Here is an 18,186-nt window from a genome sequence, read left to right as displayed (position 1 = left end):
TTTTGAACACCTGCTTTTGAACTACGTCAGACACTAGCCCTTTTCACACTGCCTGTTCGATGCGGGAATGTTGTGTAGTTATTGCTCCTCACCGTTCTGAAATGTACGGAGATGGAATGGGGTCACAGAGTTGTTCCGCCGCTGAGCTGGCAGCGGAGGTAGTCACAGAGCTGAGCCGACGTCTGTGTGTTTGGGACAGCCGGCATGGCGGAACTACACGCACACACTACGTCGATGCTGTTGCGTTTAACGCCACGCCCCTTTTGCTCTCGCGATGCAGACATGCTATCTTAAATCACACGCCGTCGTTGTTTGGCCCAGTGTGAAAAAGCAAAGTCGGTGTAAAGGCAGTATTGCAGAATCTCTGTGTGAAAGGGGCTAATGACTGTCAAGTGTCCAAATAAGGATCTGGGACAATCATCATACTGACATCATGTTACATCATCTCAGTAACATGGGGAAAATGTGGTTATGTGCATTAGCGGGGTGTTTTCTCTCTGTGTATTATATGTACGTGTGTGTGTGGTTGTCTGTGTGAGTTAATAGTTAACAGTCTACATCAGTTCAAAATAACACACAGATGTAGCATTTGCCCTTTTGCTTCTTTTTCCCTCATAGCAGGGTTTCAGAGAAAAAACAGCCCTGCGTTAAAATGGTGCATTGTTGGGATGAAAGATTATGCAGGAAGTTGGAGTAACAGATAAATGCATTTAAAGGCTTATCAGATGCCAAAACACAGCACAATGGTTAGTAATACCCACAGATCTTTTGTCACAAAGATTGCAAAGTAAACAGATGAATTACAGTGTTACAAAGTAATGTACCCGCAGCGTGTGCTTGCTTGTATTTGACTGGCTAACGCAGCGTTTTGCTGGATGACGTCACGTTGTGTTGCAGCAAAAGTTGAGCCATGTTCAACGTTTTTGCCTGACGACCCTGCTTTGTTTTGTTGGAGCCCGCTGCGTTGGCAACAGACTGGCTCCACTCAAATTCAAGTTAGTCTGAATGCGGACTTATGTCCTGCTGTATTTTAACAGAGCAAGACAGGCAGAATAGAAGGCAGATAGACAGGAAGACAGAGAGAGGTGGCAGATAGTAAAGCATGTCTCCTAGTAAAAGGCTTGGAAAGCACATAGCTGATACAGAACATACTCTAATCCCCATAGGCTAAGTCGTAAAGTGGAGACAGAGGGAGGCTTGGAATCATTATGTGGTGGGAAGCTGAGGGCAGTGTGTGATACTGTGGTTCTGTCTCTGTGTCTCGGCACAGAGCAGCAGACTTATTTTGCTGACTGTAATCGTTAACGTTATCAGACTGAGCCTATGAACCAGCGTACTCCATTTGGTGTGGGCATTTGTCATGGAAACAGACTAATTTACTTCAGAGGTTCTTTTACTCTTAACAATATCTGAAGGGGAAGACAGTTCCTTCGCTCCCCACGTGCATCAATGAGCCTTGGGTTTGACCCTGTCGCCGGTTCACCGGTTTTCCTTCCTTCCTGCAGACCGGGAACATCCCACAAGACCTGCAGTATTGGAGATGCCCTGACCTAGTCGTCTAGCCATCACAATGTGGCCCTTGTCAAAGTTGCTCACATCCTTCGCTTTTCCATTTTTCCACTTCCAACACAAAGTTCAAAGTTCAAAATGTTCACTTGCTGTCTAATATATCCCCCCCACTGCCAGGTGCCATTGTAACGAGATAATCAATGTTATTCACTTCACCTGTCAGTGGTCTTAATGTTATGGCTGATCGGTGTATCTTGACAATGCAAATAGTGTTTGATGCTATATTAATGCTCTGAATATTGTATAGAGAACCGAGAGAAAAATGACAGTGAGAGAAAAAAAGAAAGAAAGAAAGAGAGAGGGAGAGCCTTCTTCCTGACTCTTGGCTGCAGTGCAGAGAAAGCGTTGTCTGTAAGCAGCAGGGTTACAGATGTGCAGGAATGTAGTGTATTTATGGTGTGAGTGTGTGCATATGAATGTGCACATCTAGTTGTAGGCATAAGTGTGCATGTGTGGTTGTGCATTCATTGCATACCTGTGATGTTTGAAGAATTCAGATGATGGTCTGACCTTGACAGACGTGGTGCTAGTGGAGCTTCCATGATTGGTCACGCCAGAAGGTGCTTCCCATTGTGAGATATCAAGCGAGGTTTGAAAGAGAACTATAGTATTCATTTATTTTAGAGGGATTTCCCAACTTGTACGTCCTTGATTCTCGTCCTCGCGTCCTCTCCTCGCGCGTTAGTCCCGCCCATGGGAGATGCGGGCGGAGTAGGTGAGGAGAGAGGAGTCGAGGCAACAGGCATTTAAACAAATGAAACATCCTTGCCTTGGAGCCATTTAAAGCACCGTCAGTTAAATATAACATGTGGCCCAGCTGCATCAACCGTCCATTGTTTTGTGAAATCAAGAAAATGTTCTTATTGATATCATAATTTGCTGTCAACAGCTGTTTGCACTTGTAAACATCATGTCACGATTATAGAAATTGAATTGTGTTTCTACCTTCAATGATTAAAAACAGAAATATCACATCAAGGGATGCAGTTAGAACTACAACTTATGAATACAAAAGGAACAGTTACATTTGTAGAGCATCCTGTCATGGTTGAGATCATTCCAGCTGTGTGTCACGCCTCTTTTATTCGTCACAGTTGCCGAAAAGTCTTCCATATAGGATACACCTGTGTATCCGTGCAAGCTCCTCCGGCAAGCCTCCTCGCTCGCTCGATTTCTGGGTCACAAGCCTGAGGAGCAAGGAGACGAGGAGGCACTAAATCTAGAAATGAGAAGAGCCCTGAGTCAATACTGAGTTGTTGTTGTCAACAATGTACAGTATTTTAATGTGTTTTTTCTCTCTCTGTCTTCATTTGTTCCAGGGTCCCACCGGTCCACATGGAAGCCCAGGACAGCCTGGACCACCTGGGCCCAAGGTGAGTGGCGTTTTCCCATGGTAGGGAGCTATAAAGAGCCTACTACATGATAGCAAATGGCTATACAGTTAGATTTGGCAGAAAAGGCTCTTATGTTCAGGTAAATCTCAATGGATCCGTGCAGAGACAGAGTTTCTACTAAGAGAGCTAATCCCCCTTAATGAACTTGTACATCAACATTAAATCTTAAATCAACGATATGAAATACCAGATAAGGAGGAGGTTGGGGTGGTGGAGGGAGCTGCAGCAGCAAATGGTGTTGGCATGGGCATAATCAATGCCCAAATTGAGGTTTGAAAAAATGTGACTAAAAGGTCATTATTATGCCAGATTTTGAAGAAAAGAGAAACAAATGTGCATATGTTTCCAATACTACATGTTTAAAGACATGGACAATTCCATCATCCTGTATTCTTTTAATTTAGGGCTCCATATGTATTCTACTTAAATGGAATTCCAGTTGAACTGCTGAGACAAAGGCTTTAGTTATGAAATTCAAGAAAATCAGAACAATACATAGAACACTTGGGCCTTTAACCAGATGGATAAATGCATGTTGTGGCCGTCTGCAGCCAAAGTTAAAATCTTCCAAGTCACGTACTTTCATAAGCTATAATTTCCCCATCTAAGAAGTGGTGATAAATGTGATAGTGCCGTTGTTTTTAATGGCACAGTTGGTTGGATTTGGTTGTCATTATTGTACGGTAAAATTAAGATTTCAAAGAAGGTGATGACAAGCCTGAGCTCTCTCTACTGCCTGAGGAAGTGTGCCGTCATACTGGCCTGCCAATCATCATCAGTGAGAAACAGAACCAAGAGCGTGAGATGGCCAATTCATTACTACAAGAAATCAAAGGACGTTGTTTCTAGCTTTGACGTCTTTTTGAAACATCAGATACGTTTTATATCATATTGTTTGCCTGCATGCATTTATGTTCACTGTTTTTTAATACGTATTTATATATTTTATTTACTAAAAAGAGATATACAGTGTAGCGGTAACGTATTTTCCATTAACTATCAGTTAGTCACAGTCATCACATACAGACAAAACCTTTATAGCTCCTCCCACTGCATATTCTAAAACAATTATACCAAGAACACAGTTACTCATTAAATCAAAACTAGCTCAACACTTTTTTGATGCCAAAATGTGTGACAAAAGCTATTTCACAAAGGTTCTCCAAATCCCTGGTAGTCTTTTTCACACAGAAAACGACTTTAAAACCTGACAAATGGGGACTGTACTTTTCATATTCTCCATGAAAAACCATCAAAGACACCGTGAGAACAGTTAGCTGATGCCAGCTGACAAGTTGGGACCTGTTGCTCACTGCTGTTGACCTGTGTGTTTGTGTATACTTCAGGAGGAAGTGCGGGCCAAAGGGGTCAGGTGCAGAGTGGTAGAGTGTGTGTGATGACAAAATTACCTGTATTTGTTGTAATCAGTAAATCCTTTTAGGTTGTATTATCACTAACATCTAATGTTTAAAAGTTGTATTTATATTTTAGGCCCAAACATGACCCAAACCCACATTATGCATTTGAAATGTGCCTGACTCTTGCCTGTATTTGTCAAGCCTCTCAGACTCGGCTCGAGTTGTTTTGTAGACCTCATCAGGAGACCTCTGCAGCTCATGTTGCTTACCCTACAAGACACTGTTATACTGAAGTCACCAGGTCACTGAATTGTCCTTTAAAGTCCCCGTGAAACGGAAGTTATAGCGTCTTTAGCTTCTTTACTGTGACGTATTTCACAGTGAAACTGAATATTTGAGCGGTGTACACTTAAAAGAGTGATTTAAATCAAATCCTTCACATTAAAGGATCGCTAAAAAGGGGGCGGACTTCGAGTTTAGCGTGATACGGAGCTACAGGGGACTGTTGGCTCTACACACACCTCACTCACCTGTTGTTAGATTAGGAGGCTGAAAGGGAAACTTTGCTGGTTTTCAACCAAATGTGTATCACTGCAGCGCGGGAAGTACATGCAGATGAACGGTGCATGGCCTCCGTCCCCGTTCACCCGCAACCAAAACTCCGACAGCTGACTGTTTTGCGTCAAACGGCGGACGTTCATTTGCATGTACTGCCCGCTCTGCAGTGTTATAGAGCTGGTTGAAAATCAAGTCTCCCTTGAATGAATTAGACCTCAGCCACATTGTTTTGGAAATGAAAACTAAGTTTTTTGCCCACTGGTATCCAAACACGCTCTTTCTATCTCCCCTTATTGCTCTGTTAGCTACCATAATCCACAAGTGGTGAAGTGAAGTTTTATATGACCGGTGTGGCTAGCTCGTCTCCCAAAGTCTCTTTTGATTGGATGATTTTTTTTTAGCGCAGGAGTCATCAAACATTTGAAACAGTTTTAAAGAAGAGAAAAGACAGGGATTTGATGGGGATTTTGATGTAAAAATACTCTGATACAGATTTATTTTTTTTACATATATTTGGCAACTAACAAGAGATTAATGAACAATTAACACAGGGACACAGAATTACACCTGGAAAAAATATATGTTTTATTTCATTGGGTCTTTAGATCCTTTACACTCAAGTCTATTATGCTGTAGTAAAAGGTTTTTTATCAAATGGCATCAATTGCAGTAGAGAATGACGTGTTGTTCCCTAAAGAGCCAATCTCTGCTGTTCAGAGCGTGTGCAAGCGGGATTAAACAAGACAAATCCAGATGTAGGCAAGAGTGATAATAATGAGCCAGTGTGTTGTTACAGTATAGCAGAAAAGGCTGCGGGAGTCAAGGGTGGTTGTTGGCCGAAATGACATATACCCCATAGTCTAGATCATTGCAACCCGGGGTTTTACCACAGGGCATAATCATGCTAGTCCCGGCTCATTAGCCACGACACTGACTTCATATACAGAGAAAAAATAAAGAAAAGAAGCATTTTTAAATCACTGGTAAGCTTTTCCCAGCATGGGACCAGATGTAAAGGATACAGTTGGTACAACTGAGCAAGGATGTGGGCTGCTCCATGCAGATGGTTGTGGTGACTGTGGTCCCGACTGGCTACAAGCGAGTGGCTGCATACACCATGCAATCAGTGGGGGAGCAGTCATGCTTTAGGAGCAGAAACAAAGGATAAGTAGATGGTCTACCCTCCCTTCCTTTGTCTTTTGATGTGAAATGTTCTGCTTGTAAGTGGATAGCGCCTCATTTGGAATCGTAGTTAGTGCTGCATAGCTAAATACAAGACAAATATAAGAATTTCATGAATTGTGGTCTCTTTGTCTACCTCACCCCACACACACATAAAGAGAGGAGTGTTCTGTTTTCCTCCTTGATTAGTCAGCCAGCTCTAGGGGAGATAGATAGATTTGTTCTTCGTCACCTCTGACCTTGCTGGGACACTGTGCACGTTTGGCTAAGGGCATCCGATTAGTGAAATATGGGGCCACCTGCTTGCTCCCTGTTCCTTCAGCTTGTACACCCACAGTTGTTTGTACACATACAAAACCAAAATCAGCGCGTCTAATACCGCAGTGACCTGACGGTGAGTCATCCTCACACCCCCAATCCCTCTGTGGAGGTGGAATAGAGATTGAGAGACTCTTTGTCTCAGTACCTCTTGTTGAAATGTGTTTGGTTACTAGGATGAATACATAGGAATATAGTCCCTGATGCTGAACTTAGTTGACGTGTTTTAAGCACACTTTGAAATGTTATGACGATAAGCTTGGAGGACTTAAAAGGGCTTTTCAATCTTCTTCATGCACTGCTGACTTTTTTTTTCAAACAGAAATCAACCCTGTGGTAGAACTTCTGCTCTCCCACCCTCGAGCTTTTCTATGCCTCATTGGCTGTCAGTCAAAACTATGGAAACATGATGCTCAGACACTAGTTTGACGTATTTTCTTACTCTCCAAACCCATTTTTATTTCTGTTCCATTTGTGTCCCTGATGTGCAAATTTTTTTAAGTTTACAGATTCAGAATGATGTATTTTCTTGGCTGTTCCTCCTGCCCCTCTGGAGCAGCTATGTGTTAAGTAGCTGTGCTGAAATTATGTGGAGGTCTCTAAAGATTGTTTCTTTGGCCATAACACCTCTGCAGAGGCAACACTAACTGGAAGAATGTTTGAGTTTAAGCTTTATTTTTAGATGTATGACAATAGAAACGATTTTATGACCCTTATCCACATCAGTTTGGGAAGAAAAGCCCTGAGAAGTCTGGCTTTTGAATGTAATATTGCTGTTCTGTGGAGATGCACTTAACATCAGCTCCATTCTGGCAGACTCTTTGACTTGTTATCCGCCTTGTGGGAATCACACATGTGGTCTGGGATGACACAGACATTGAGTGAGGTCTGGATCCTCAAAGGCATTTGTACTTTATTGCTAAGTGTCACTGCCGTGCTTGGTCACTGTGCAGAAATGCGAATGCCAACTCTGCAATGATTCCTAGCTCTGTCCTTTATATATGAAGAATTGTACGAAAGTGTAAGTATTATACTGAAAGATCAAGGGTCCTCTAGAAGCTGCAGTGTATTCGAAATTATACTGAAAATGCTAAACTATAAAAACAAAAGAAAAAACATGTGCAAGATGTAGCCTCTTCTGGGCCTTTTTGAATTTCTTGTTATTTTAAAAGTCACTTTAAAATGCCTTTTCAAAGAGGATTTATTATGCTTATTTTCAGGTGTATACTTGTATTTTGGGATTCTACTAGAACATGTTTACATGACAAAAAAACACTTTACTTTTGTCATACCAGCTGGGCTGCAGCATCTCTTTTCACCCTCTGCCTGAAACGCTCTGTTTGAACTCCTGGATTATCATTAAGTTTGATGGAAAATCAACCTTCAGTTTGAACCTTCAAACTGCGACAGCTCCAAGTTGAGGATGAACCATAGAAATGTTCAGAAAGCAAAAGCAGTCTCTTCAAAGTCACATACACATACTCACAGAGTCTGGTATCCTTTGCCAGTGTGGTAGAACAGACACCTCCCTCTTTAAAGCCTCTAGTGTCACGCATGGAACTGAGATGAAACCACAGAGTGTAGAAAAACATGGATGTAACATCTTTGACTTCAACCATAGATTTCTAAAGGGACATTTTGAGGTTCATAACTTTTATTCCCACTGCTGTCTTGCCAGCTGTTTGGAGCCATAATATCCTAATTTGAACACCAGTGTGGTGAACACCACAGCTAGCCACTTTACTGTCCTTACATCATCTTGTGGAAGGAAACTTTGCATTTCTAGAAAAGTTGGGGATCTTTCCTGTTGACTTCAATACAGTTGTGGTGCTAACATCTTGCTACCATTAGAAGAACTGCATCTTAAAGGGGAGATATCATGCCAATTTTCAGGTTCATACTTGTATTTTGGGTTTCTACTAGAACATGTTTTATCAAAAAACACATTATTTTTTTCATACTGTCTGTCTAAATATACCTGTATACCTGTATACCTGTACCCAGTCTGCTCTGATTGGAGAGAAATATGATGCACCGATGCAAAGATAGATCTCGAGCCGTGGGTGGTGTATTCTAATGAGCCTGCATGTGACATAGGAAGAGGAGCCAAATCTGAATGGCTTCTTGAATCACATGTTTTCTGATCTAGGCTGCCCACAAAAAACTGCCTGGGTTGTCTTATTTCACAGTTTGTGGATTAGAAAGCACTCCACATACCCAAATGTATGAGCACAAGCACTGAAAAAGGGGAGTTTTTCATGATATGTCCCCTTTAAGGCATCTCCACATTGCCACAGTTTTTGCCGCTTGGTTATGGCCTTTATGGAATAGAAAGCAAACAAAGAGTGTATGGGCAAAGCAGTCCAGATTTTGAGAAAGAGAAAACATGCAAATTCATTTTACTTACTTTACTTGCTTACTCACTATATTATTGTACTTCTCAAAATCAAAATCTTTCAGTTATTTTAATAAAACAACAGACTCTAATGCTGGTAATGGCATTGGGTGTTATATGTATTCAGAAATTATTAAATAATAACAAATAATAAAAAGAACTATTGAAAGTTGGATTTTTTTTAAAATAACCATAATTTGTAAAAAAAAATTCAAAAAAAAATGTAGTTGCTGAAGACGTCCCTTACCCTGTGACCCTGTTTCTATTCTAGGGTTCAAAGGGAGACCCCGGGCTGTCTCCAGGCCAGGCTCCACCAGGAGAGAAGGTAAGAAATCTGCCACCATGTCCTCCGTGCCCCGTTCTGTGTTTCTCTCAGGCCCTCTTATTTGTCACAAAGCATTTACTCCATATTCTCTGCTCACTGTCTGCTTTTTTCTCTGCCCTCGATTTTATTTAACAGTAATTTGAGCAAAATATTATGAAAAGGATCCTAAAATGTTGATTCAGATCATTACATCATAACGGTTTATGTACTGTATACTGTATATGATGAGTCAATAACGACTCAATGCTTTCTAATTTGTGGATGATGAAAAACTGATTTTTGAATTTCATCTAATAAACTGTTTTATGTATATATTTGTTGTTCATTCAGCAACTTCCTCTAACCCCCTTTTTCTACATTTCTGACTCTATTATTCATTTGTCTGGCGTCAACACAGCTGGTCTCTCTTGCTCTCTACTCTCTCTCCAGCCTCGACTCTTTTTCTTCCAAACATCATCACAGTAATGATTTTCTTGAGCAGCACTGCTAAATGTTTTGAACTTATTAAGCTTCAAAAGTTCTTAGTTTCTCATAGTTGCTCATAGAAATCCCCGAAGAAAAACTGTCATCATTTCTCTCTTCAGAGCCTTTCGGGGATGAATTTCACTTAAAACCACACATATAGCATGTGTCCAAGCAATATTTATCCAACTTCATCCGGCTGTTATCCCCACAAATTATTGCAAACCTCTCATCACTCTTTGTAACAAGTCTTTCACTTTTGTAGCATATGTTATTGTATCTTTCTCTCTCTCTGAGCATGTTTGTCTGTATTAACAACATTTCTCTAATCTCCATTGACCCTCTCACCTCACGGCTTTTCTGATTCTTCTGAATAGCCAAATATTGCTCTGCATATGGCTTTTATTAGAAGCAGCATGGATAAGACATCTTTAATACAGACGGATGGTAGAAACTGCCTGAAGTACAAAAGCACTTTTTAATTGTCCGTCTCACACACCTGTGGAAAATCCATCTTTTTTTCGGCACAAGATCTTAAATAATGAATAGTCTAATGAAACATTGGCCTGTTGGTCATTAGCCATCTAGATTCCATGTAGGAAAATGAAGATTTATTCAGTGTTAAATAATTTCTACTTGATTTATTGACTTGAATCTGGGTTAACTGTCAGAGAGCTAAAGCAATGATGTGAATTTCCTTTGATAACGTACACTTCTACAGTCTAGCACTCATCGTTTTAATGCCTTTATAATGTCATCTCTGTAATGAAGGTGTGCAGTGCATCCCCCTTTTTGTGCAAGTGTTATCTTACTCTCTCTTTCATTTGTTCCAACAGGGCGACAGAGGTCCACAAGGTCTACCTGGGCCGGATGGATTTCCAGGTCCACTGGTAAGATTTAGTTAGTTTAAACTAGCTTACTTGTGTTTAAACCAGCTGATGCTGAAGACAGAAGAAGGCTTAGAAGACTTACTGTCAGAAACTATTTTTTGTATGACGTGTCCGAGTAGCTCAATTCGCTAATTTTCAAGTAATCTATTAGATTGCTGCTTATATTTTACTTTTAAAACGGCACGTTACTGCTGTCTTTAAATCATCTGCATAGATGAGGCAAAAGGAGGCACAAATAGTATTAGTTCATACAAGTTAAAGGTTGGTTTAAGAGTGAAGTTAAAGGTAAAGAGCATGCATAGAAACACACACACACACACACACACACACTGTGTTCTCCTCCAAGTGTTAGCCACAGAGGTTGGCTGAGGCCTCTCGTGGTCTAATGTGGTCAGTATTAGGTTACAGTCTACAGCCCACCCTGCTCTCTGCCTGTCTTCAGTCTTTCCGTCTCTCTCAATAGAAAGAAACATATACTGTACATATACTGTATATCTTTAACCTTTTTCTCGCTAATCTTGCTTTCTTCCTTCATCTTTCGACCTTACACTGTGTTTTCTTCTTCTTCACTGTTTTGCATACCTCCCTCTCTGCATATAAATCCATCAGTGTCTCTCTCTCTGAGAGCTTCAGAGCCGGCTGTTGTGGATGTGCTGCTGTCTCGTTTTAACTTGATAGGCTTTGAGGTCAAGGTCAAAGGTCACCCAAAAGAGGAAAGGCACCCTTCTCAGAGTCAGGGGGTCAATGACGCGCACAATATCCGATGCCTCCTCAGGTCATCCATTGTCATGCCTAAAGAAGCAGAATTTCATGGACACTGCTATTAATAAAATGAAGGACACTGGCATTCCCCCTGTTTCCACCAATGTGCACATATTCACAGGCATTCACAAATGTATTGTTATGCTCTAGTGCGTTCAATATCTTCCTCAAAAGGGTACATTGCTGTTGTTGTGCACAGCGTAGCGTTGGCTAGAACTGAGCTTGTGGTCTTTGCAGAACAGACTTAATCTGCTCTAGTAGGTCGCCCTGCTGCCCACATGGCTATATCTACACAGTTGTCCAGTTACTTATTGAAGCTCTGAGTCTGTGAGTCTGGTCTCCACATAGCTGGCCTTCAACTTGCCTCCCAGGAGATCATCCCAGTGTTTGCAGTAGCTGAACCTAATATACCCAGCACATGAACTGTGACCCGTCAAGTTTTTCCAGAGGAAATGAATGGCTCGGGTCCTATGCTCTTTACCCCCAAGTGGGCCTTATATTGAGTGTGAAGGTTCATGTGTCACGACCTCGGAAGCACACGATGGAGTCAATGGGGCCGTGCAAGAAGTCTCTCGCTGTCCCAAAAAGATAATGACCTGGCCCCGACCTTGTGTTTTGTAGCTGTAAGCATCTGTTGTTGATAATCAAGTCAAAGGGAAAAATAAAAGGGCTTAAGAGAAGAAAAGCTTAGATTTACTGAACAATAAATCCTGTTTAGTTTATAAAGAAGTGCTTGTTTAACTAACAGAACCAGCAGAATCTGGCTTTAGCACAAAACTGACTGTGGATTGGAGTGAGCGAACTATTCATTTTATAGAGCGTTTTTATGTCTTTATTGTGTCAGTTTCCTTTTAAAACCTCACTCACACTTTACTCTGCAACCCATTCGGTCAGAACCCAGAATTGCTCATGGACTGGTTCCCGGAAAAACTGCACAGGACAGACAGGATAATGTAGTTTCTCCTTCTGAAATAGAGAATGAAACATTAAAGTGTCAGTCATGCATGCTTGGGAATTTGCAGTCAGAATTAACCTGCTGGCCCCCAAACAACACCGTCCCAGTTCAGAGATCATTAACTGTGACCTTGGACCTCTAGACTGGTGCCAAAATGATGTCTGCAGGAAAGAGGATCCAGACAGAGGATCTGACATCTCTTAACATGCCTCAGTTGTCTCATTCTAGGATGGATGCATGCCACAAATGAACTTAATTAAAATGTAGAGCTCGATTGAGATGTGCAATAAGAACAACAAACTCAGCAGTTCTCTATGAAATGATTCACTAGCAGTCCTTTTGAAGCAAACTTGTAATTGTCTGGTTGTTTTGTTATTGGGATGGCAATATTGGTCGGTATGCTATTACATAGATTGCCATGAAACTTTGTACAGACATTCATTGTCCCCAGAGGATGATTCCTCATGACTTTAGTGATCTCCTGACTTTTCCTCTGACCCCTTCCAGCAGGTTGACATTTTTTTTTCCTTTTGGTGAAATGCCTTGATAACTATCGGATGAATCACCATGGAATTTGGTACAAATATCCATTGTTCTCAGAGGGTTCCTAATGACTTTGGTGATTCCCTGACTTTCACTCTAACGCCACCATGCGGTTATATATAACTAATGACTGACCTTAACTGACTTTTCGTTTAGTGCCACCCATCAGGTCTACAATTTAATTTGACCAACACTTTGGTTTATGACCAAAAACTTGCAAAACTAATGATCCCATCAGCTTCAGCTGTACTTTGTGTTTAGTTCTAATTAACAAATGCATCAGCGGCATGTTAGCATTTTCATTGTGAGCATGTAGCTCAAAGCACCGCTGTGCCTAAGTACAGCCTCATAGAGCCGCTAGTATGGCTGTAACTCGTCTTGTTAATGTCTGTGGTGTTTTGGGTGAAATACTTAAAACATTTGTTTTATTCCATTTCCAAGGGTCCTAAAGGTTATCAAGGGCCAGCCGGACTGCCAGGAGAACAAGTAAGTGGTGATGTGTATTTTTTTTGGCCGTTTTTGGCCACAACTCAAGAATTCAAATGCTAATTATGACAATTTCACACAAATGTGATGACATTTTGGACAGACATTGGTGTAAACTGCAACTTGACTGGTTGGCAGAGGCATGCAAACACGAGGCAGTAATTCTAGTTTTGCCAGAGTTCAGCCGTTGCCATCAGCACCGATGGGACATGTGCGTCGAACAACAAAAGCATCGAAATCGACGACCAGAGACACATTCTGCGATGCAGTCATGCTCATGTTCAATGTCACAGCATTCATACATACACAAAACTTTCATGCATAAACAGGATTAGATACATATGTGCACACGCACACACACGCATGGACAAAACACACCAAATACACAGCTGTGCCTGCGTGCGTCACCAGCCAAGTTACATCAGTGCTTCAGCTGTCCCCTCTAGTCAGTGGTTCCTTTTATCTTCTGTTTATTGCCCCTCTCCTTGATGGAAAAACTTTTCACCTCGTCGAAATGCTAACAATTAATGAGCCCCGTTACACGGACTCTCGTCACGTGTCCTCATCTGGTTCTAAGCATAGAGATTTAAGGAATAACAACATATACAGGTTGCTGGCACGGATTAGATTATTGTGATCGAAAGAAAACGTTTTCTTTTTTGGTTTGAGAATGGAAATGGTCTGTGATTTTTGCAAGCGATGATTGTTTGAAATTGAGCATCAGCTGAATGTTTAAAATACAAAGTGTCATTTTAATTTAACAGTGAGCTGAAAAAGCAGCAGAGAGAGCCAGTGAGGGAGGGGTGGGTCGGAGGGGTGCAGAAAGGTACAGTTAATAGACAGGGTTGTCTTGGTGGAGGCTGTCCGGAATGAACAGTGCTCGTTTTATTCCTCAGTTGGCAATGCTGGTAGAGGTCTGTGTGTCTCCTCTTTCACTTTATCCATCCATCTAATCTCCCTATTCACCGTTCATTCATTCTCTCTCTCTCTCTCTCTCTCTCTCTCTCTCTCTCTCTCTGCTGCAGGGCATACATGGACCTCCTGGGGAAGCCGGGACTGCAGGTTACCCTGGCAGGCAGGTGCAGTGAAAAATACAAAAATATGCTTCCAGTTCCTCCATCGATCCTCTTAGATTCTTCGTTGCTCTACCAAGAACTCTACAGAAAATACACAGCAATGCAATAACGATAACTGCGTAATGCACACTTCTGTCTGCTTTCCTATGCACGTTTCTTTCCCATTTTGGATTTGGACTAGAGCGATAAACAACTGCTATTTCCACTACAATGTATTGGAAAATATAGTTTACAATGACATGCAATTTACAATGAAATGCAGTGGTTTTCCTGATGTTTTTTCATGTGTGCAGTCTGTGGACTTAAATCTTGTTCACTGCCAGCAGTGCGGACGAGGAAATAGAAAGTGCAACTTAAAGTATAACAAACGTGTTTCCTTTTAACTGACTGTAAAGTCAAGATCACTGTATTTCTCTTATCCAGCCATCTCATGTGTTTAGGATTCCCTCTCTGTGTGAAATCATTGAACTTGCGCGTACTGTGACAATAGTCCACCTCACCTGAATCTTTCCTTTTTTGCAGGGCTTAGCTGGGCCACAAGGTAACCCAGGGCCTAAAGGTGTCCGTGTAAGTACAAGTGGCTCTTTGCTCTCACTCTGCCCTCTTTTTTTTCAGCAGCGCTGGATTGAACACTTAATTTCCTGAAAGGATTAGGACAGTGTCAGGCCAACAGCCTTGCTCCAGAGAGACTGCTCACAATCTGAGTTGTATTTCTGACATATACTGCCTGATGTGAGACTGCTTGTGGGGGCTGGTCCGGGCTCTGAGTTGTCTCTATAAAGACTGACTAGTTTATCTTACTATGGTTCGTTCCTCAGCAAGCTCAGAATGCCCCCAAAAACAGGAGAACAGCAGAAAGAAAGAGGACGGAATACAAACAGATGGGAGAAAATATAAAAGCAGACGGAAAGGGGGTCAAATGAGCTAGTGAGAGAAGGGACTTAAGTGGAGCGTTGCAGCCCAGAGAACGAGAATAGCTGGGATTACTATGTCAGAGTGAGGCAGGCAGCGTGAAAAAGAGCCACAAAGACAGTACACTGATAAGATGTGACTGTGTGAAAGAGAAAAATAAGAAGACAGGGTTGCGCAGATTACTCATGCATTGCTTACTGATTACATCCTATGCCAACTTACATAAATACTTGAATGCAGCCAAGGTATTGCTGCGTAAAAAGATGTCTCACAGTCATGTCCAGAATGACGGTACAGCTAATGTATTTCAGGGTTTTCAAAATGATGATGTTGATGTTGAGTATGTGCACACATGCATGCACACGTCTGCCAGTGACGCGATAAGTCATTCCTGCCAAAGGTTTCACGCTATTCCACTGATCGACAGGTGGCGGTAACACGACATTATATGCAGCAATGTGTGAGCAAAGGCAGGGAAGAAGAAAGCTGCTAGCAAGTTAACATGGATGGAAACAATGCTGGATTAAAAGTACTTAGAAAATTGGCTTAGCAAAGGTTTTATGAGGATGGAAATGCATTCAGCACCTGCGTTAGTGTTCAAGGATACACACAATGAGTCACACTTAACGTAAACTTAACATAAACATGCTTGTTTGCAAAAAAAGAATAGATTGTGACAATATTGTGATATGAAATGTTGCTGATTTCCAGGGTTTCATTGGGCCTCCTGGCATCGCTGGGCCACTTGGACTGGAGGGGAAGAAAGTGAGTGATGTTTGTTAAATGCACATGCTGTCGAGATCTTTTTATTCACTATTCCTGTGAACTTGGACACATTTAATTCCCAGTACTATTCACATTTATATCAAAAATAGTCCTCTACTTCATGTCTTCCCACTTCATTTGTTTTCCCCTCCTTTGTCTGATAGTTAGTACCTCCCTGACTGAGGTTTGATAGATGACAGCTTTCAGGAGCACTTTGCACTTTAATCGACAGCTCTGTTACAGTTTATCTTGATATATGTTGAGCTATTTACTACTTACAGGTGTACGTCACCTCCTTTTTACCCATTTGCTAATTTTTCTGTCCTTTTTTAAAAACTATTTGGTAAGATTAAAATATCCCGGGCAGCAGTTATTTAAAGCTGTCATTTTATGGTTTTAAAAAGGATTATGTCACAGTAAAATATGTGAGGAAAATTTATATTTTCCATTTAGGCTATGCCTGAATGACGTTACTCACTCCTTCATTTTGGTGAGATTCCAGTCTCAAGGAAATCCTGTCTTTATTGCGCTGTTATGGCTTTCGACACATCAGCTTGATTTGAGCCAAAGGAACTATTATTTCAATGTGATGACACCATTTTCGAATCCTGGCTTACAATAAGCAATATTAAGAATCTCTCTGTAAAATATTCATTGCCTATTCAGATAGATAAATACGTGAGATTTGAGGAACCGTGCCTTTTCACTTTTCTATAGCCTGTAAACATCTCTTAATTTGAGTCTAGTGGCTAAAACTTGTTACACCATTGTCCCTTGGAGCAGCACAAATTCATGCCCCAGATATGAATCACTTATTCATTTCTTTTTCTTTTCTAGGGCATTCCTGGTCCTGATGGAAGACCTGGTCCCAAAGGAAGACACGTAATAATTAATTAATCTTAATATATACCTTTGTCATCTACCAGTAGCTTTGAGGAGACAGCTGCAGGCATGATTGTCTGTGTTATATCACGGGGCGATGTAAAAAAGAATATAAATGTTATCCATCTTATAATGTATGCAGTATGTTCTCTTAGAATAGCAGTACTTCACATTCACAAAAGCCCCGGGGACATTTCAATTCATTTGTATGCTGCATCTGTTGTGAATGTGCTAAAGCAGCAGGACACTGAGAGCCACTGAGAGAAAAGAACAGAGAGGAATTACTCCTTTAGAGGATTTAACAAGAAGTGGCAAATCACATTGGAAGTGTTTGATAGCATGTGTTTTGGCAAAGGTCCTGCAATGCCAAGTTTGTACCCGGGTGGCATTGCAAAAAAAAAAAAATGAAGTGAGAGACAAATGGAATGTTAAGTTTGGGCCCTCACACTGTGAGAAGTTAATGTTTTAAAAACAAGCCTCAGCTTCTCTGTTGAAGTTGCCAAGCGGGCAGTCGGCCCAGTGTCTGTTTCATCCAAAGGGTTTTTTTCTGGAACGTTAAGCGATGTCTGGCTAACTGGTCTGTGTCTCTGGCCTCAGGGCTGTTGTAAGCCTGTCCATAAGCTCACCAAATACTCTGGCTTATCTTGCTTCATTAAACAAGCATTACTTTCAGACCATGTCAATGCAAATTTGATCTTGATCAACCACTTGGGGAGACTTCATGGTAAATGATAATGTAAAGGTTAGATGCCGTGGATAACAGAAATCATAGAAATTTAAGGGATAGTTTGGGTGTTTTGAAGAGGGGTTGTATGAGGTACTTATCCATATTAGGTGTATTACCTACAGTAGATGGTGGTCGGCGTGCCCCCAGCATCGAGAAACAGACAGGAGCGCTGAAAGCGGAGCAAAGCAATACAGTGCTGTGGACGGGAACAGCAGAAAAACCTATTTTAGCCGCCTAAAAAAAAGGCTCATCTAAAAAAAATTTATATTCATTTAAGTATACGCTATATTTAGAATATTTTCTTATGGCGAACTGAACTGAAATTGAAACGTATCTATACTGTTTTTGTCATCTGAGCCTGCTGGCTTTGGAGAGAGCATAGATAAGTCTCACTTTCAGTTCAGTTCCCTGTTGGAAGGGAGAAGGAAAGGGCTGTCTGACGGCAAGATAAAGTGGTGAAAATATTCTAAATATAGCGTACACTTAAACGGATATTGATTTTTTTTTGGTGAGCCTTTCTTTTTCTGCCAAAAAAAACATTAAGTTGGCATGGCAGAAGACAGACAGTTCATTAAAGTGTGTAACATCATCAGCAATCAGTAGGTCTCATATTCCGTTTTTGAGCGT

General features: G+C 41.2%; 1 protein-coding gene across 2 annotated transcripts in view; it reads left to right on the top strand.

The window, feature by feature from the left end:
- LOC119488797 (collagen alpha-1(XXIV) chain) overlaps nt 1-18,186 on the top strand; it is a 96,597-nt gene that overhangs the window by 23,120 nt on the left and 55,291 nt on the right. For both annotated transcript variants that reach the window (XM_037770705.1, XM_037770706.1), the window contains exons 5-12: nt 2,889-2,942; nt 9,046-9,099; nt 10,398-10,451; nt 13,153-13,197; nt 14,223-14,276; nt 14,796-14,840; nt 15,897-15,950; nt 16,788-16,832. In XM_037770705.1, coding sequence (XP_037626633.1) covers nt 2,889-2,942; nt 9,046-9,099; nt 10,398-10,451; nt 13,153-13,197; nt 14,223-14,276; nt 14,796-14,840; nt 15,897-15,950; nt 16,788-16,832 — 405 coding nt within the window. The remainder of the gene's footprint in view (nt 1-2,888; nt 2,943-9,045; nt 9,100-10,397; nt 10,452-13,152; nt 13,198-14,222; nt 14,277-14,795; nt 14,841-15,896; nt 15,951-16,787; nt 16,833-18,186) is intronic.

Source organism: Sebastes umbrosus, chromosome 5, assembly GCF_015220745.1.
Source record: "Sebastes umbrosus isolate fSebUmb1 chromosome 5, fSebUmb1.pri, whole genome shotgun sequence".
Classification (NCBI taxonomy): Eukaryota; Metazoa; Chordata; class Actinopteri; order Perciformes; family Sebastidae; genus Sebastes; species Sebastes umbrosus.
This window is presented reverse-complemented; position numbering and strand designations above follow the sequence as displayed.